Here is a 20,900-nt window from a genome sequence, read left to right as displayed (position 1 = left end):
GGTGGGTTGGTGGGAGTGAGTTCAGTAGCTGTTGATTGACTTAAAGATGTTCTTCTCAAGTAGGTATGTGAGGGAGGTACTAGAAGCCCCATGGGACAGATTCAGGGGACATACCCATCACTTACATCAATGAAGGATGCATTCACATAGTCTGTGTTCTCTTCACCTCGCTTGACTGGAATGATTACTCTGTTAAATTCATCTGCAAGGAGGACAATGAATGGCTTGCAGCTCACCAACATTCACTCCCCTTACCAATCTCCTAAGTCAGCGGGGCAAAGATACCAGTGTTTTTTGGCTTTTATACTTTTTATTTTATTTTATGCTTTTTATTTCCTGAAACCACTAAAGAACTTCGAGAAACAAGAGGCAATGCTGTGACTCTTGACTTCAGGCCAATCACCACACCTGAGAAGCTGGAATAGTGTAGGAAATGGGGGGCTGGTGCAGTAGGACCCTGGGGTAGGGAGGGGGACTTACATGGAATGATCTGTAAAACCCGGTTCTTCTTCATGTTGGCTGGAAGGTTTCCAGTACGCATCTTGTCATTCTGGATTTTGATTGATGTTAACTTCTGAATGAAGGAAGAAGGGAGACACTATTGTTCCCAGTAAAGGAACCTGCCAAGACTCTTGCCAGTCACTAGGACCATACCATCTTAAGTTTAGCTGAGAAGCCAAAGGAGTGCTGGAAAAGCAATGCCTTCCAGGCTCCTGTGGAACCTTCTGAGACTCCTCTGGCCTTGAATTTCTTGGGCCATTCTTTTGCCATTTAGAAAAATACTCAATTGTGTTCCTCCTTCCTGGTTCCGAGGCTGTTTCCTTGTGTGTATGGGTGTGCTGTGTGTGTGCATTTGGAGGCCAGAGGCTGACGCTGGGCGTGCTACTCTATCACTCTCCACCTTACTTTTTTGAGACAGGGTTCTCTCATGGAACCTGGAGCTTGCTGTTGTCGCCAGCTGGTTGGGTGGCCAGTGACTGCCCCCTTCTTCACCTGTTTCCCCAGTGGTGGGGTTACAGGCACACACCCGCCACACCTAATCTTCACATGGGCACTAAAGATCCAAACTGGGGTTGTCATGCTTGTGCAGCACACACATGACCCACAAAACCATCTCCCCAGCCCTTAAGCTTGTTTCTGATTTTTGCACTGGTCTCATTTTGTTAGAAACGCACAGTATCAGGCCCAACCCAGACACACTGCACCAACCCACATCCTGACAGATCCCAGTGAATCAAGTATACACTACAGTGTAAAGGACTACCTTAAGGTGAATGGTTCTCTGCACCCCATCCACTGTCTGTCTCTGGCTTCTGAGAACACACTCACCACACCACCTTTTCTTTTCAGACAGGGTCTCTCTATGTAGCCCTGCCTGTCTTGGAATTTACTACGTAGAGCAGGCTAACCTCAAACTCACAATGATCTGCCTGCCTCTGCCTCCTGAGTGCTGAGATGAATGGAGTGCACCATCACATCTGGCTCCATTCCTATTTTTAAATTTTGAGATAGAGTCCTGTAATCCTCCTGTCTCAGCATCCCGAATAGCTGTAATTATAGGTAGGCCTGCATTCTCAGGCTTAGCTTAGGCCTGAACACTTCTTCTTCATCTTTTTTTGTTTGTTTGTTTGTTTTTTGAGACAGAGTCTTTCTATGTAGTTTTGGCTGTCCTGGAGCTTGCTATATAGACCAGGCTGGCCTTAAACTCACAGAGAGAGATCTGCCTGCCTCTGCCTCCCAAGTGCTGGGATTAAAGGAGTGGACCACCACTGCCCAGCGCAAAAGACTTTTTATCTGGCCTTTACATTGCTGTACATTATAATCATCCAGGAGTGCTGAGGGACTTAAAGAAATACTGGTTTCTACTCATTTTCCTTAAAGATAATTCAAGTGATTCTAACATGCAAGACTGTATGTTTCAGAACCACTCAACTACCACTGGCTGTGGTGCACACAGAATTAGCATTTTTCCAGGCTGTGTGGTTCCTTCAGTCTGGAGGTTACCCAGCTTCAACTCACCTTAAACTCCTCCTCTAATCCGTTGTTGCTAGTCCCTGGGATCTTGTTATAAATTTTTTGCAGGTGGGTTTCCAGAGAAGTCACTTCCAGTTCTGTATCCCCATACAGATAATGCTCCAGAAGGGCCTGGTATATGAAGACGTATTGCATCTGAAATATGAATCATACAGAGGTCTGAGTCATGAACAGCATGGCCCTGGTGGCACCAGATCATTCCTAGTGCCATCTTTACTCAGTCTCCTTTTCCTTTGATTTTAGTGTCCCAACACAGAGAAGCAGAACCTGAAATGCATGAGCTCCCCTGGAGGTGCTTAGCTTGGGAGACAGGGTCCTGGACTGCCAGATTCTACACTCCAAAGAGTCTGTCAGAAACTGGGCACACACAAAGGCTGTGAAAGTCTGCAAGGCCTTAGACTCCAGCCTGCCTCCATCTCATGTCTGTGCCATGACCACAGAGTCCACATTTTTGCTCTTGGACTTGGCTGCATCATGATCATGGGCTCTGGCATGCTGGCATACATTAAAAATGATTCCCTTATCCATAAGGTCCAGTGGAAGTGATAGCTGCCTTCCTGTTTCCCCCAGCCACAAAGCTACCACCTCTTCCTCTATGTGTTATTTCTTCTTGCTATTTATTTATTTATTTATTTATTTATTTATTTATTTATTTATTTATTTATTTATTTATTTATTCATTCATTCATTCATTCATTCATTCATTCATTCATTCATTCACTCACTGAGACAGGGTTTCTCTGTGTAACAGCCCTAGATGTCCTAGAACTCACTTTGTAGACCAGGCTGGCCTCAAACTCAAAGATCCACCAGCCTCTGCCTCCCGAGTGCTGGGATTAAAGGCATGTACCACCATGCCCAGCGTTTTATTTCTTTTTAAAAATATTTTTATTTATTTTCTGTGTATGAGTGTTTTGTCTCATGTATATATAAGTACCATGTGCATGCCCAATGTCCACAGAGGCCAGAAGAAGGTGTTCAATCTCCTGGAATTGGAGTTATAGATAGCTGTTAGTTGTTAAGGGGATGCTGGGAGCTAAACCTGGGTTCTCTGGAAGAGCAGCTAGTGCTCTTAACCACAGAGTCACCTCTCTAGCTCCCATGCTTTGTTTCTTTAATTATGTGGCAGAAGGAAAGAACTTGTAATTTGTCCTCTGACCAACACATGTCATTCCATATTACACGCACGTGTACACACACGCATACACACTATGTGATGTTTATATGAACTGAAGTCCTCAGAGCAGGCAGATGTCCTGGCATTGGAAGGCCCTTCCCTCGCCTCACCCACAGATCACTCACGTCTGTCTGTACCATCTGGCAGCGCTGGGCCCGGATCCGGCTCACAAAACCATAGACATCCACTTTCCGTTCTGAATGCATCATGTCCAGCATGGCGTCGATGACAACGAATGTACCAGTGCGCCCTACACCTGCACTGTAGCCAGAGAGCAAGGGGTGAGTGGGCACCAGGCCTAACCTGGAGGAGCGGGCAGGGAAGGGTGGCACAGCCTCAGGCTTCCTCCAGGCAGCTAAGTTCTAATTTCCACTGGGGTAGAGCTGGCACTGCCCCAGAGCCAATGATCCTACTGTGCTGGGAACTCCTGGTCTCTAGTTATCAGGGCCTGGGTACCCTGGTACTAAGGGTCTCAAGGAGGCAAGGGTACAGGGCCAGCACTTGACCCAGTCACTTGACTTCACAGCTGAGTCTCCACTCCTAACCTTGGAGGTATATGAACTCAAACAAATATGGCAGCAGGGTGGATCTGACCTCATGTACTGTCAGGAGTATATACTGAAAATAATGGGGACCAGTGAACAAACTCTCCTGTAACTACAAATACTGCTCCTACAGGTAGACAGAGCCTCTGGTTCAAGTCTTCCTTCACAGTTATTTCAGAATCAGAGTAAGCGCCTAACTCGCTTCTTTCTACAAGTCACGTTCTCCACCCTAGACTAGAACTTGAGGATTCTCTCTGGCTACTGCCTGGGGCCCCAGCTGTGGATTTCTGGGTCAGCCTCCTTGGTCAGGATCCAAGGGGGCAGAAAGTGGGCAAGGGTTAGGCCACACTGACCTGCAGTGGACCACGATAGCCCCTGCGTACTGAGGGTTACAGGCTTTCACCTTCTTGAGGAACTTGAGCATGCCAATTGGGGTGAAAGGTACCCCAAAGTCTGGCCAGCTGGTAAAATGGAACTGAGTGATGAGGCGCTGTGGTTTTCGGTTGGTCACGTCGCCCACCTGTGGAGGGAGGAGATTTTGTGTGTTTGTTCCAACAACCGGAGGAGGGCAGCACAAGGGGAGGGAAGGTGTAACGGAGGTTGTCAGATATGGAAAAGTGAGGAGTACCCAGAGAGCCTCTAATCACAGATGGAGAATCCTGCCCACACAACACAGTGGGCTGGACTGCTACTATTACTCTTTGTCTACAAATGAAGGTGAAATCAGAACTGAAATGACCTGATCTAAGCCCAAGAACGATTACAGTAAAGAGCAGGGTTAGACACAATGCAGGGCTCCTGGTTTTGTTTTGACAGGATCTCACTCTGTAGACCAGGCTGACCTCCTAGTCAGAGAACCTCCTGCCTCTGCCTCCAAGTGCTGGGATTAAAGGTGTGCACTACTACACCCAGCAGGGCTCCTGATTCTCGATAACTCCTCTTTCATAGCACCCCAAACCCCAACTCCAGCTCGGGCCTCCAGGGTCACTCTGGAAGGCTTACAACAGTCACACTACACCCTTGGAGGTAGGAGTCTTTAGAGAGGTGAGCACAACACCCAGAAGGCTGCCCACTTCTGAAGCCTCTCTTCACACTGTCTGGTCACATTCAAGGCGATCAAACTTCACCTAACAGGTCCTCTTCCTCCCAGCCACAAAAACCCTGCTCACTGAGCTTTGACAGAAGTTCCTGGAGGTCAGAATCCACACAGGTCATGTACTATGAAATTCCTGACACCCGAGTAAGAAGAGGAACAACCCAGACCTTCCCAGCCTCTTAATGGTCAGCAGATCCTCCTTGAATGCTGGGGAGGGCAGAAGACTGTACCTGCTGAATGCAGAATTTCCGTACTGTGTAGTCCACCAGCACAGTCACGTCCTCGACAGACACGCGGACGTTCCCATAGGTCCAGCAGCCTTGGTCTGGCCAGTACTGGGCACATTTACACTATAAAGAAAACAGACACACATCTCTCATGCAAGACTGTCCTGGCAGATGTAGTAAGGGGACTGAGAGAAAAGGAACCGTAACGCCTGTATCTCCTCCGTCAGCTACAGGTCCAGTCACTGTGACTTACTTTCTCTTCAACTGTAGCCAGCCTCAGTCACAGATCCACCCATCTTCTCCACTCCTACCCTCAGCTGAAGGTCAGCTTTAGGGGCAGCCTGTGTGCAGGAGGGACTGGCGGGTTTCTGGGGCAGAGCTGCTGCTGCAGGGCGCACATACAGACCACTGGCTTGTAAGACCAAGGTCTTCCTGTCGACTGAGTCCTAACAGCTTCCAAGAGCTAAGGGTCCTCTTAGAGCATACTAAGAGAAACCCCACCCCAAACCACTCTTCCTCTTCCTTCTTGCTTTGGTTTTTTGAGAAAGAGTTTCTCTGTGTAGCCCTGGCTGTCCTGGAACTCTCTCTGTAGACCAGGCTGGCCTTGAACTCACAAGAGATCTGTCTGTCACTGCCTCCCAAGTGCTGGGATTAAAGGCCAGTGCCACCCCCACTCACCCCAAACTTCCCTTCTAAGCAATGTGGGGTTGCTGAGCAATACACCCAAATCCCATAATGGGTCAAGGTGACAGAAGACCCATCCTTGAGAAAGACTGTCACGAGTGATGATTTATCTCTGTGGGCTGATCTACGGCCCAGTGTAGTGGTCTGACTGAGAATGGCCCCCACAGGCTCATATATTTGAATGCTTAGTTGTCATGGAGTGGCACTACTTGAGAAGGCGTAGGAGGTGTGGTATTGTTGGGGTAGGTGTGGACTTTCGGAGGAAGTGTATAGTGATATTGGCTGTGTTTCTTATTTAATAAGACGGTTGGTTACTTCTACAGAAGTGTGTCACTAGGGGAGGGCTTTCGGGGTTCAGAAGCTCAAGTCAGGCCCAGTGGCACTCTCTTCCTGCAGATCCAGATGAAGAACTCTCAGTTATTTCTCCAACAACACATCTGTCCGTGTGCCACCATGATGATAATGGACTAAACCTCTGAAACTATAAGCAAGCTCCAATTAAAAGTGCTTCTTTTTTTATAAGAGATGCCTTGGTCATGGGGTCTCTTCACAGCAATAGAACAGTTACTAAGACACCCGGGTTTGGCACTGGCTATGGCCTAGCTACAGAGCTGGTCAGGCCACAGAAGAAACAGGAGCTGTTAGAAGCTGCCAGCAGGACTTGCTGTAGGCTTCACTTTCACTGGCCTCCTGCTGGCCACACCCTCATCAGGGGCTCTGCTATATTAGGGCTCCCTCTATCAGCTTGACAGGACACCAAAGGCTTTAGGGGGTGCTGTAGGAAACCGAGGGAATGAGGGACTAGAGAAGCCGAGGGGAAAGAAAGTCCCCTTCTTTTCTAGCTAAGGCACACTTCTTCCTTCCTGTTACTTTGGAACTAGAATGAGCTGTTTTAATACCAGACATGGTAATGTGCCATGGACACCACTATCCCCTGCCCTGAGATTCATCTGAGGTTTCCAGGCTACAGGAAGAGGCACAGTAGCCTGTCTGGATGATCTATTAGTACAGCAACCACAAAAAGAAGGCAGCTAGGCTCAATCTTAGAGCTCCAGCAAAGCAGACCTTCCACCAGATTTGCCTATATTAGGGTCGTGCTACTAAATTTTCAACTTACCTCCTTTCTCTCCTTCAGGTTGGTCACCATAACGATGGTAGCTGTGTTTTGTTCCCAGATCATTCTCCAGAAATCATTCACTGTTTCTTCTTTTGGTCCTAAAGTAGCCAAGAGTGAAGAATGGAAGAGGAAAAACTATGCTAGGAAACGGAGACTAGTCATTCCTGGCTTTTGGAATTCTGTGTCTAAATCTCTTCAGGGGAATATCTACCCTATTAATCCATTCATCCACCTGCTAACTGAATATTCTCCATGTATCCACCATGTATGGACCAGACACTTCATCAGGAGTGTGGCCAGGAGGCTCCAAATAGGAAAGAGCACAATGATTTTCTAAGGGTTAAGGATTAGAAGTCATGACTGCTTACTGATCACAGTCTAGACAATAACTAGCTGAGGCATCTACTCTGTCCTGTCATACTCTGGAATGAGTGTCACCAATCCCAAAAGGGTGGAGTGACCTGCTCAGGCTGGAATTCAAATTGACTTTCCATACAGCCTTTCTCAGAACACCACAAGAAATTTCTAAGCAAAAGAGAAGCTGTAGACAATGTGAGAAAGATGGGATTTAATAGTGGAGAGGCTAGAAGAATTCTCAGGGTGTGGTAAACAGGAGTTTTAGCAATCAAACTGCCAAGAGTTAGGGACACTGGATCTGCTATGGAACTGAAGGTTTTTAGGACACTGGATCTGCTATGGAACTGAAGGTTTTTAGGAAACTCCTCAAATGTACTTAAAACAATTAAATCTCGGGAGGTAAAGAAACCTGCAGCCAAACTTGATGACCCGAGTTCATTCTGTGTGACTACAGTAGAAGAGAAATAACCGTTCAAAGTTGTCTCCTGACCTTCATGTATTCCACAGCATGTGTGTGCCAATGTAGCCAGTGCTCTTAACCCCTGAGCCATCTCTCCAACTCCAGAGGACTTTTTTAAAAAAGGACCTTTTGGTACTAAGTCATCAAGATGAATGTCATTGGTTGTAAACCTGTAGGATGTATTTCTTTCTTTCTGTGTATGAGATTATACATATACATGTTCATATGTGTTTGTGTGCATGTACATAATTCTGTAGAGGTGCATGTATCTGCCTGTGGGGGTAAGAAGTCAAATGAGGGTTTCCTTAATTGCTCTCCAACATATATATATATATATACATACATACATATATATATTTTGAAGACACTCTCTCACTAACCTAGAGCCTATTAACTAGACAGGCTGGCTAGCCAGTAAGTCTCTAGGATCTTGCAGTCTCTGCCTCTCCAGCACTGGGGTTAGGTACACGCTGTCATGTCTTTTTTTTTTTTGTTTTGTTTTTTCGAGACAGGGTTTCTCTGTGTAGCTTTGCACCTTTCCTGGGATTCACTTGGTAGCCCAGGCTGGCCTCGAACTCACAGAGATCCGCCTGGCTCTGCCTCCCGAGTGCTGGGATTAAAGGCGTGCACCACCACCGCCCGGCTTGTCATGTCTTTTAATGCAAGTGCTAGGAATATAAACTCAGGCTTTCCCATTTGGGTAGCCACCACTTCACCAACTGAGCCATCTCCCAGCCCCTTACATTTCCTTCAGGTGGTAATGTTAGAGAAAAGCTTCTGTATTTTTACTATTTCATTTAGTATTTGGGCAGAATCCCATACCTCAACCTACACAAGACCATGGTTAAGCTCAAGAGGAAAGAACTGCCGTTACCTTGTGCAGCAATGAATTTGTTCTTTTCTTGGTAGCCCTGGGTGGAAACGGATGAAAAAGAAAAGTGAAACCCAAAAGTCGGCAGGAATGATTTCTCTAGTCAGCCTCTCAGCCAATTAACACAGCCTCCCCGTAAGGTCTAGGTGATTCACAGGACTTCCCAATACAGAAATCCCGGAAGGGTTAGGTTTGGGGAGAAGATTAGAAGAATATAAAACCCAAATGGTCTAGGCAGGCTTCTCAAGGTGAAGATTAGTGAATACTGGTGGGAGAGTATTCAGAGACTAACCCCTGGTCTAGACCATTTTTGATGCTTTGCCAGTAGCCAACAATGTGGGTTTTAGTGTTACGGGGTAAGACCTCCCGAGGTAGAGCAAATAAGGTGGTTCTAGTGATGGAGCTGGATTGGAATTGGGAGGATCAGGCATTTTTTTTTTTTCCCTTGAGGATGCTTTACTCAGATGTAAAAACTTTTCAGAAAGAGCCAGGTTTGACAATGAGCTTCACCATTAGTCAGTGGGCGGCAAGGAGCAACGGAGACTGGGGCCCCCATTCAAACAGATGAGGAGCCTCCTCCGAGAAACTCGTGCAGGACAGGGACTGTCTTTTTTCTCTGTGCAGACAGCAGTAAGATGGCAATGGGAAGCAGTCTTGCTGGGACCCCAGGTCACACCAGATACTGGTGAAATCAAAGGAAGGACCCAAATCTGAGACCCATTTCCTAGTCTAGCTCACACAAGGGCAGGGAGCTGCTTCCTAGCAGAGAAGCAAGCAATTAAAGTCAGCAACAGCAGGCTTCTTACAACTTTTTTGAGAATAGGAATTTAGTTTTCAAAAATGTTTTTATATTTTTGGTTGTGAGCCTAGCCTTTGATGGCTGAGCCATCTCTCCAGCCCTCCATAAATGTTTTTAATCATCATTGCAACATGAAAATCAAGATGGCCTTAATTCAGGAGGATCAATTCTGATTCACTTCTAAACCTGTAATTAAAGCTGATGAGCTCTTAAGAAACATATTAAGCACATCATACTCCTGGCTTTATAAAAAGCCATTGTTAAATTCTCAATGGAACACAAAAATAAACACAAACATACACATGGATGTGGAAGCCAGCCCCAGAGTGTTTCCTACTCTAGTTTTACTAGGTGTGGATAAGTTACCTCCATAAAAGAGTACCCACAGTGATCACCTAATCAATAAAGTGTAACAGAAGGTAAAACCACTAAGGGAAGGATGAAATGTGGCTCCTTGGCGCCTTTATTGTCTCTGGGTTCTGAAACCTGAGTCCCAGCTGGTTGTGTAGGTGGAATTTACACTCTTCCCATAGAGAGAAACTTTGAAAGACTTGCTATGTGCCCTCAGGCATCTAAAGGTAGAGAAGGGTTAGATGTCCTTGTCTAGACTGGAGTCTCTGGTCAGTGAGTCAACAGCCTGTTTCATGGAGTCCTGTGATCATTAGCAGGTGAGATAACTTGTGCTCCCCAGAATGTAGATCTTATCTGCTGTTTCACCTTCACACTCAGGGTCCTGGGACTACTTCCCTTCCCTCAGGCCTTACTCCCAGTGGACTGGACACATCAGCCAGGCTTACTTGGTAGCTGGTTTTCTTGTCTTGTTCCCCTTATTTTTACTACTGAGGGTAAAGCCTGCTTTTGTTTGGAGCATTTGAAAATGCTCAAAAAGGGTTCATAGAAACATACATCTAGACTCAGATTTCTACACCGGAAACCTTAGGAAATGATGAAAGAATAAACAAAAATATATTTTAAATTACCCAATATTAAAAAAGAACTGGCCACCTAAAAAACCCGATTTGTTAGGAAAAGCCTGTGGTGGTAGTCTTCCTCTAAAACGCAGCTGGGAAGGACTCAGTGGACCGCAGCTAACGGCTTTTCACGGGGTAAGTGAGAAGAGCGCGGGGTCCTTACATTAATGAAGGAAGCGTTGATGTAATCGGAATCTGGAACCCCTTCAACAGGTGACAGGTGCACTCTAGAGTGGTCATCTAGAAAAAAACAAGCAAGACGACGTTCACATTTCAATGAATCCAATTTTGTTTCTTACTGTCCCTGAAGCACAAGCCCAGATACCTGCGTCTATGTGACTGAGATATGGCATTCTAGTGCTCTTTTTATTTTGTTTTGTTTTGGTTTTTTCGAGATAGGGTTTCTCTGTGTAGCCTTAGCTGTCCTGGAACTCACTCTGAAGAAAGGCTGGTCTCGAACTTACAGATTCGACTGCTTCCTGAGTGCTGGGATCAAAGGCATACACCACCACCACCTGGCTCTGTTTGTTTGTTTGTCTTGGTTTTGCTTTTATATAGTCTTACTTTGTAGCTCAGGCTAACCCAGAACTCCCATTGTAGCGCAGGCTGCCTTGAACTCATAGCACTCTTCCTGCTTCAGCCTCCATGGGTTAGGTTCATAGGAGTAAACGACTGTACCTAGCCTTTTGGTTGTCCAAAACATTTTTTTTTACATTTCTTTTGTGTGCACCTGAGTGTGCACATACGTGCTTGTGCTTGTGGGACTCAGCTGACCACTTCAGAGTCAAATCTCTCCCGTGTGATGAGGGGTCTGGGGATCGAACTCAGGTCACTAGGCTTGGCCTTTGACCTCCGAGCCTCCCTGCTGCCGCCAACACCTGCCCTTTAAAAATGTTACTTAGTCTTAGCAGGGATAGGGAGATCTGAGTTTGAGGTCAGCCTGTCTGTACAGTGAGTTTCAGAACAGCCAGAGCTACATAGAAAAACCCATCTCAATTTTTTTTAAATTTATGATTACTGTATATATGTATTTGTATGTTTGCATATGGTATGTGTGAGTGCAGGTAGGTCTGTGCTGAGTGTGTGTGTGTGTGTGTGTGTGTGTGTGTGTGTGTGTAGGTCAGAGGATAACTTTCAGGAGTTGGTTCTCTCCTTCCACCATGGGTTCTAGGGACTGAACTCAGGGTGTCAAGAATTTTTACCTGCTGATCAAGCCATCCCACCAGCCCTCAACATTATTTTGCTTCTATTTATGATTATTATTGAATATGTGTGTGATGTATGTGTGGGTACATATGCCACCTCGTACATGTGGAGGTCAGAGGACAGTTCTGTGAAGCTGGTTCTCTCCTTTCCCATTTATGTGGGATCTAGAAATTGACCTCAGGTGAGTCAGCCCTCAGTGCTGTCTTTAATGCCCTCAATCTGTAAACACCTCCACTATTATCAGGGCATTATATTATAGCTACAATAAAGAATATTCAACATCTGATAAAAAGGCAAGTGTTTCTTGACAGATGACCTGACAATATATTAAAGTTAGTGGAATGTATACTGTACAATATACTTACTAGATATAAAAAACTATGTGTACATACACACACACCCACACATATGCATACAAATAAGATTTGTAGGTTTCACCAATCATACCTGCATGGGTATTTTCAATATTTGTTCATTTGTCGATAAATGATATATAAATGTTAACATACTTACTATGCACTAGGAAATAGAAACATTTTAACAGGATGAGGGCCTGTGAGGTGGCTCAAAGGGAAAAGGGGCTTGCCGCCAAGCCTGACAACCCAAGTCTGATCCCCAGAGCACAGGGCAGAAGGCGAGACCCAGCTCTGCAAGCTGTCTTCCAACTTCCACACGTGCACCATGGCAAATGTGCGCCCCACCCCAATAAATGTAATGAAAATTTAAAAAGAAGTTAAACAGATGAATTTTTTAGACAAGATGTATTATTACATGTTTCAGATCTCCTGGAGCTGGAGCTGCAGATGGTTGTGAGCCACCATGTGGGTGCTTAACCAAATCTGGGTCCTCTGCAAGAGCAGGAAGTATTCTTAACTGCTGAGCCAGCTCTCCAGCCCCCAAACGATAAATTTTTAAAAAGCCAATATATAAATACAGAGAAGTTCAAATATCTGTCTCATATCCTCCTGGGTTATGCATACCCCATTACACAGACTTAGAAAAATGTCTGTTAGATGAGATCAACTGATTATCAGTGGCTAACGCTGGGAAGGTGTTATCGTTAGGTTCAAAGTGAGTCCCCAAAATGGCAGTGCTTGTTGGCAATGTCTGAGATGACAATCTGGGCTGAGTAACAGAAGGACTGATACTTAAGCTCAGCATTCCTCAGAAATCCTGTGAAGTTGGTTTCTGTTAGGAAAAGCTGGTATCTGATCCCTACAACAACTGCCTCTGGCAATGGGCGACCTGCTCTGGTTTAACTCAAGTCAGCCTGTAATAGATCAAAGGCCCACCCTAGTTCCCAGGCTGTTGTGGCCATACCCTGCTTCCCACTGCACTAACTCCCAGACTGTTCTGACTCCACAGCCCCTCCACTGCTACCTGCTTCCCTCAGAACTGGTAAGGCTTCTCCCTGCTCTTACTGTTTTCTCTGAACCCGAGAGACAGCCTTGGCAGTTTGAGGAACCAATGACCTTTCTTTCTACCAGTGGAGTGGTGTGGTTTCACTGGGCCCTTGCTTACAGCTAAAAAAACCCACATCACCTACTTTCTGCCTGGTCCCATGAAGCTGCCCTGCCTGGAACAGGCCTGCAATACAATACAAACTGTGATCCATAGCATAGTCCTACCTGACTGTGAGATTGCCTGGGGGAATGGGGGGGCATCCATGCTCTTTGAGCCTTAAGGACGAACCAGTCTTCTTTTTGCCCCCCCCCCCCACCTCGCCGTACAACCCTAAGATTCTTCCCATCCTCAAAGAATCTATCTAGAGATGTAGTTTCAGATCACATTCCAAGAAACCCTATAAACACTCACAAGGCAGGATGTTTACATATCGATTTTTTTCCTTGTTTTCCTCCTTGGAGGCAGCCTCACAGGTGGCCTGGATAGGACAAGCAGGGAGAGCCTGAAAGTTTAAGAGAAATTAAAGGAGTTATTAAGAGGGATAAATATAAAGCAGGTACTCTTTTTACCAAGCCCTGTTCTGGTAGTAAGTTCTATCTTTTTGGGGGAGGAGGTAGGGAGAAGAGAAGGGGAAGACAGAACTGGGTGAGTATGTACAGCTTAACACAGGAAATCCACCTTTCTCTTACTTAGCTACAAGCCCTAAGAATTCAATACCAAGAATCCACAGGAGGAGGATGCATGTTTGTTTGTTTGTTTGTTTTTTAAAGGATTTATTTATTATGTACACAGTGTTCTACCTACATACGAGAAGAGGGAGCCAGATCTCATTACAGATGGTTGTGAGCCATCATGTGGTTGTTAGGAATTGAACTCAGGACTTCTGGAAGAACAGCCAATGCTCTTAACCACTGAGCCATCTTTCCAGCCCTGGATGCATGCTTTTTATATGACTATTATTTAGTTAGGGCCTATTACAATGCATGATCAAAATGGACTACCCCTGCAAACTGGGAGTCAGGATTATAATGGGAAAACAATGGGCCATTTATTTATTTATATTTATTCATCCACTCATTTATTTATTTATTTATGCCTCCATGCAAAGACAAGATGAAACTCAAGCTGAACTACTCTGGGCACTTAGCTGATGCAGAGCCTCTTTAGGGATCTGTCAGAGAGACAAGGCACCCAGCCACTGGCATCATATAGCAAGGAAGGTGGGCACCATTCTCACATGGGTGTGGCAGCTGCGAAGCCGAGGAGAGGGATCAGGTGTCACAGAATGTCACTTTTGGAGCAACTGTAACTCAGCTGGCACAGGGAGTAATGTAGGTAAGCACAAGCTGTCTTGACATGAGACAGCCTGGTTGTATGAACTTGAGGAAGTCTGTTAACTTTCTCAGCCTGTTACCTCACTTTCAACACTGAGAGAATACTTTCCACATAAGGAATAAGTGATATAATGCCATGTGTGGTACAAAAGCAGGTTTTAAGAAATGAATTTTATGGAAGTGTGATGCTGAACTTTATCTGAACTGTTCACCTCTGTATGTTCCACATATTCAAAACAAAGAAAACAAAAAGGGAACTAATTTAACTTGGATAACTGTTCAGACGAATTTTTATGGGCTTTAAAAATAGCCTTATTTTTTGATTCCAGCAACTTTACTTCTGAGAATGTACTCTAAGGAAACATAATGCCTGTGTGAACTCATATCCTTCATCATCTTTAGAGTGACTCCATACTGACAACAACCCACAGTCTTCATTCACCAGCAGGGACCAAGGATTACAGTTCATGGATGGATTTTCATTCACTCTTCTAAAAAATACATGTTGTGTACTGATTAGGCTAGGTATATAGGAAACAATGCTGAATAAAACATATATAATTCTTGCTCTTGTATACAACATAAACTTGTGGGCAACATCAATATGTGGGTGTGTGTATCTCAATATATGTATATATATGTATATACACACATGTATATATGATATATAGCATGATAAATGTAATAAAAAGCAGAATGCCATTAGAGAAGGTATCAGAAGGAGCCACTTTTAGATCACAGGTAGGTGTCTGTGGAAGGATAAGGTAGGAGGTACTATTTCAGGAACAAACAATAGTATCTGTGAAGATCCAGAGACAGGAGAAGGTCCCCTGCATAAAAACCTGAAAAGTCAAAATGTGATACAAAATAGGCTGGTGGAGATGGCGGGATGAAGTGGGATGGCAAGAAGTGGGGAGATCTTGGCAAGGTGAGACTGCATTTTCATGCAGACCCTTTAGACAGGGAGTTTGGGTCCTAAGTTTATGAGTAAACTCATCGAAGGCTTTAAAAATGAGACTAGTTTACATGATGAAGAATACCTCTAGCTGGGCAGTGGTGGCACACGCCTTTAATCCCAGCACTCGGGAGGCAGAGCCAGGCAGATCTCTGTGAGTTCGTGGCCAGCCTGGTCTACAGATTGAGATCTGTAGACAACACAGAGAAACCCTATCTTGAAAAAAACAAGCAAACAAAAAGAATACTCTGGTTGCTATTTGGAAAATAAGACTGAAGAGAGTCAAGAATCAAAACATGGAATAGAAACAGGTAAAATGATGTGGTAGTTTTAGTAAGAATGGCCTCCATAAGCCAGGTATGGTGGCGCACACCTTTAATCCCAGCACTCAGGAGGCAGAGGCAGGCGGATCTGAGTTTGAGGCCAGCCTGGTCTACAAAGAGAGTTCCAGGGCTGTTACATAGTGAACCCTGTCTCAAAAAACCAGAAAAAAAATATGGCTCCCATACACTGATATATTTGAACACTTAGTCACCACTTACAGTGCTCAGTGAAAAGATTAGGAAGTATAGCCTTGTTGGAGGAAGTATGTCCCCGGAGGTGGGCTCTGTGGTTTTAAAAGCCCATGCCAGGCCTAGGCTCTCTTTCTTAGGCTATGGATCAGAATCTAGCTCTTCACTACTGCTCTGGTGCCTGCCTGTACACCACATGCTCCCCGTACCATGATAATGGACTAAACCTCTGAAACTGTAAGCAAGCCCCCAATTAAATGCTTTCTTTCATAAGAGTTGCCTTGGTCATAGCGTCTCTTCAACACTAGAACAGCGACTAAGACAGATGACAATATAAGGAAGTGGATGCATCTGAGATATATCCTGGAGTTAGAATCTCTGCATTGGAGAAAGCAGGAAGTGAAGGTAGATTGGGGGAGAAAAAAAGGAGTGAAGGAGAGCTCTCAGGTTTCTGACTTTGGAAATAAATTAAGAATGGTCAAATGAAGAAAAAGTCAGCTTTGGGGCTATTAATTTTGCCAAATAAAAGATGCTTTAAGGAGGAAACAAGGCTATTTCCTGGGACTTGCACAACAGAGGTATAAATTACACTGTAAATCTAAAGGTAAGGACAATCAGTCTCATAGTCTACTTGCTTCTTCCTGACTCAAGAGATTTCAGAGGTCAAACCCTCTTTGACAGCAAGTTTCCTTTTTTTTTTTTTTTTTTTTTTTTGGCCTTTCTGTGTGTCAACTCTTGCATACAGGACAGAGCACATATCTGATACTGGAATTTCCCAATTCACTTAGACTTCATCTTCTTTCATCTAGGCTAGGTTTCCATCCCAGCACAGGACAGGTGAAATGCCAGCTTCTTTAGTCCCCAGACTAACCCTTTTCTAAGATTCCTGTACATTTCTTTTCTTAAATGATAGAGAGCAGAGGAAGTGAGAGCAAGATTATTGTATTAGCCAAGGCTGGCCATGAATTTGTTATGTAACCGAAGATGACCTTGAATTCATGATCTTCCTGCCTCCACTTCCAGAGTGCTGAGATTAAAGGAACCCAGGGCTCTGTATGCAAAACAAGTAGTCTCCCAACTGGGCTATATCCCTAGCCCCCACAGAACACGATCTTTAATATGGAAGGGTAATGAATGGCAATGATCGCCACCTTATAGTCCTGTCAGGACCGCCCAAGTCATAATGGAGAAAAACCAACTCTCTCCAGGTGGGCGAAGCCTTTTAGGGGGGAACAGCTGGAAGGAACAGAACATATAGGGCTTGTTCTGTCCACGTCAGGACAAAACAAAGGGGGCCTCACACTTTGAGAAAACAGCTGGCCTAACTCCTGGAACGAGCAACAGAACTGAATGACTAGATAACATTACATTCTCTAGAAACACTAGGTAGCATCAAAGACCATTTCGTTTCTTAATCAAACCTTAAGTGGAACCAAGACAAGGTGCCTCAACATTTTTTAAAAGGTGCATCTGCCATCCACTTTAACTTCCAAGTTCATTCTGGTTCCTTTCACCCCTTCTGATCTCCTCTATCTCCTTTCACAGGTAAACTTGGAGCTTACCATTATCTTATGATAAATTGTACCCCACCTATTACATCCTCATTATTACTGCTCAGTGTATTTTGTGATGAAAATGGAAGCATAATAAAATGCCACCGTGCTTTTCTTTTGGCTCAGCATTATGTTCTGTGCCGGATAGTTTTGTGTCAGCTTGACACAAGTCATCGCTTGAGAAAACACCTCCATCAGGTCCGCTGTAGGTGAGTCTATAGGGTATTTTCTTAATTAGTGATTGATGGTGGAGGGCCCAGCCCATTATGGTGATGCCATCACTAGGCAGGTGGTCCTGGGTAAGTATAAGAAAGCAGGCTGAGCAAGTCATGGGGAGCAAGCCAGTGAGTACCACTCTTCCTTGGCCTCTGCATCAGCTCCTGCCTCCAGGTTTCTGCCTTGTTTGAGTTTCTGCCTTGACTTCTCTCAGTGATGAACTGTGACTTGGAAGTTTAAGTTGAAATAAACCCTTTCTTTCCCAAGTTGCATTGGTCATGATGTTTTATCAAAGCAATACTAAGACATGTTTCTCAAGTCATTCAGTCTGCTGTTTGTAATTGGCATTTGTTCTTTTTAATAAACAACATAATAGTTTTGCTTTAGTCTTTTAAAACAATATTTACTTTAGTTTTATTCACATATATGTATGCTTGTCGAAGTATATGCAGTGTGTGTGTGTGTGTGTGTGTGTGTGTGTGTGTGTGTGTGTGTGCGCGCGTGCGCTCACCCCCAAACTGGCCAGAAGATGGCACTGGATCCCAGAGAGTTAGAGTTAGAATAAGAGGTGGTTCTAAGCTGTCTAACTTAAGTGCTAGGAATGGAACTCAGGTCCTCTGCAAGAGCGTGATGAACTCTTGATGGCTAAGCCATTGTTCTAAGCCCAAAACTGTTTTTCAATGTAACTCTGCCTATTTACACTACCAGCAATGACAGAATAGGTTCCATTTGGTATCTTTATCCACATCTGCTACTGTCATACTTTAAATGTATTATTAACTACAGCCATAACTTACATTTCTATCTTACCAACAGGGTCATCATCGTTCCAGTTCACTGGTTAAAGGGTTTCCTCCTCCAGGCAGTGCCTCATCTAATGTTTTCTCATTGTTTTACTGGACTGTAATTTCCCTTTTCTTTCTTTCTTTTTCTTTTCCCTTTCTTTCTTTATCTATTCTGGATACTCACAGTTGGCTGTGAGCTTTCATTTTCTTTTATGGCCTCTAGTTATCAACAGAACTTTTGTATTGTATGTAGTTAACTCTTTCACTTTACCAACATTTTCAGTTTGAGAAATCCTTTCTTATGTGAAATCATAGGTGTATTTTCCTATATTATTTTCACACTTTACAATCCTGTCATTTAAACCTCAATATCTATGCCAAATGGAATTGGTATTTGTATCTATATGAGACAAATGACCTACTTCATTTACTCACATTGGGCTGTTCAGTTGTTCCAGTACTACATATTGTAAAGGCCATTGTTTCCCCAACCAATAAGGCAACAGCATTTCTGTGATGAACCTGTTTCCACTTATACACGGGATCTGCTCTTGGTATTTTACTGCACTACTCAGTCTGTCGACCCCAGTGACAGCATCACACTGTCTTACAAGGACTCTCTGTGTCTGCTAAGGCAGTTCTCCTCACCTTGTTCTTCTTCTTCGGGATTGTCTTGGCTAGTCTTGACTCTTTCCTCCTCCATAAAAATTTTAGAATCAGCTTGTCAAGTTCCACAAAAAAACCTGTTGGGATTTTTATTGGAATTGCATTGAATCTGTGTATCCGTCTGAGGAGAACTGGCATCTTCACACACTGAGCTTCCTAACCCAGAGATTTATTTCTTAACTAGTTTAAGCTGTTTCCCTTTCATGTGTGCAAACATTTTTATAATTTTCTCTGAAGATTTTGCAAATATTTCGTTAGGATTATTCTTAAGTACTTTATATCTTGGATACTAATATAAGTGATATATTTAAAAAGTATTAGATTTTTATGGCCTACATACAGAAATTAATTTTTAGGCTGTTTTTATATCTGATAATTTATTTCTGGAGTCTGAATTTTTTGGAGACAATATTCATAGTAAAAATTTCTTATTTTATCTTTGGCTTCTCATCTTGCTTCCCTGTTCCGTCAGCGATCTCCAGAACTTGCTGAAATCTCAGTTCCCCGTTACTGTCAACTCTCCCTTCAAGTACTCTCACCTCAGCCACCAGCACCCTCCAAGGTTGTCTGTAACAGTTCTACTGAAAGAGCACAACAACCAGATACATACTCTCTTTTGCATTTTCCTTGCATTAAGTAATACAAACCCAGATGACAGCAGGTACCTTTCCTACGACCCTTCCAGAGTGCAGCCACGGTGAATACAAAAGCCCTTGTTAAATTCTTGTTCATTTCCATGGGATTATAGCTCATCAAGGTAACTCAAATGTCTGTTCAGTCCCACTGCATGACATAAATGTCTTTTTTTTTCTTTATAAAAGACTTATTTATCACATATACAGTCTTCTGCCTGCAGGCCAGAAGAGGGCACCAGATCTCATTACAGATGGTTGTGAGGCACCATGTGGTGGCTGGGAATTAAACTTGGGACCTCTGGAAGAACAGCCAGTGCTCTTAACCCCTGAGCCATCTCTCCAGCACCCATAAATGTCTTCTTTACTTGATGCTCTAAAAATTAAGTTGTTACTAAATGTAGGGGATCCCATAGAAGGACTATCCACAGGTTTTGATGATCTCACTGGCTTTATCTCTTTCCTCTTTTCTTTTCTCTTGGGAACTAATTTTTTTTTCTCTTTTGCTTTCTTTTCATCTTTAAACTTTGAGCAGTTTTAGGAAACCCAGAAAGAGGGTTTTTAATGTGTTAACAAATTCAATGTTTCTTCCAAAGACAAATGTTGGTGAATAAAAAAGTTCCAGTTTGTAACTAAGACAAAAGATATAGCCTCGAACTTCCAACCAACAGGGAATAGTGTCCAGATTTTCTTAAGCCTGTCAAATACCCTAAAGAGCTGTCAAGTCCTACACCCACTGTTCCCTCGTCAGGGTTAGTTACCTGTGAGTCAGTTTCTTTCCAGAACAACACATCTGGTGACACACCATTTCACAGTGACCTGACCACAGATGTGACTCCTCCATTCCAAATGCAATACACCCACCAAAGCACACTACAGGTCATCAACTTCATTTCTTAGATCTAAAAAATCACCACCACCTACTTAAAAATAAAAATAAAAAAAGAATATAAAGCCAGGTGTGGTGGCACATTCCTTTATTCTCAGCACTTGGGAGGCAGAGGCAGGTGATCTCTGAGTCTGAGGCCAGGCTGGTCTACGGAGTGAGTTCCAGGACAGCCAGGGCTACACAGAGAAACTTGTCTTGAAAAAACCAAAAAGCAAAAACCAAAAAAGAATATGCTTATTCTAGAAGTCCAGTAACACAACAGAAAGCAGTTCCCCGTTAAGTTCTTCCTATTTTCCACACTCCTTTGTGGAAATCAACTGTTAGCATTCAGCTTCTCCCAGACTTGAATTAGCATTACTAAACATGTACACAGGTATTTACAGATATTAAAAAAACAAACTTGGGGTCTT

At 43.9% G+C, this 20,900-nt stretch overlaps 1 protein-coding gene across 4 annotated transcripts in view; it reads right to left on the bottom strand.

The window, feature by feature from the left end:
- Positions 1–20,900, bottom strand: part of Ptpra (protein tyrosine phosphatase receptor type A) — a 111,439-nt gene that overhangs the window by 10,524 nt on the left and 80,015 nt on the right. For all 4 annotated transcript variants that reach the window (XM_076570643.1, XM_076570642.1, XM_076570640.1 and 1 more), the window contains 10 exons: positions 13,360–13,450; positions 10,502–10,578; positions 8,572–8,608; positions 6,881–6,978; positions 5,083–5,202; positions 4,110–4,276; positions 3,337–3,472; positions 2,020–2,169; positions 481–574; positions 126–202 (listed from right to left, as the gene is read on the bottom strand). In XM_076570643.1, coding sequence (XP_076426758.1) covers positions 126–202; positions 481–574; positions 2,020–2,169; positions 3,337–3,472; positions 4,110–4,276; positions 5,083–5,202; positions 6,881–6,978; positions 8,572–8,608; positions 10,502–10,578; positions 13,360–13,450 — 1,047 coding nt within the window. The remainder of the gene's footprint in view (positions 1–125; positions 203–480; positions 575–2,019; positions 2,170–3,336; positions 3,473–4,109; positions 4,277–5,082; positions 5,203–6,880; positions 6,979–8,571; positions 8,609–10,501; positions 10,579–13,359; positions 13,451–20,900) is intronic.

The sequence above is a fragment of the Peromyscus maniculatus genome, chromosome 4 (assembly GCF_049852395.1).
Source record: "Peromyscus maniculatus bairdii isolate BWxNUB_F1_BW_parent chromosome 4, HU_Pman_BW_mat_3.1, whole genome shotgun sequence".
Classification (NCBI taxonomy): domain Eukaryota; kingdom Metazoa; phylum Chordata; class Mammalia; order Rodentia; family Cricetidae; genus Peromyscus; species Peromyscus maniculatus.
Note: the sequence above shows the minus strand (reverse complement) of the source record. Positions and strands in the feature narration are given on the sequence as shown.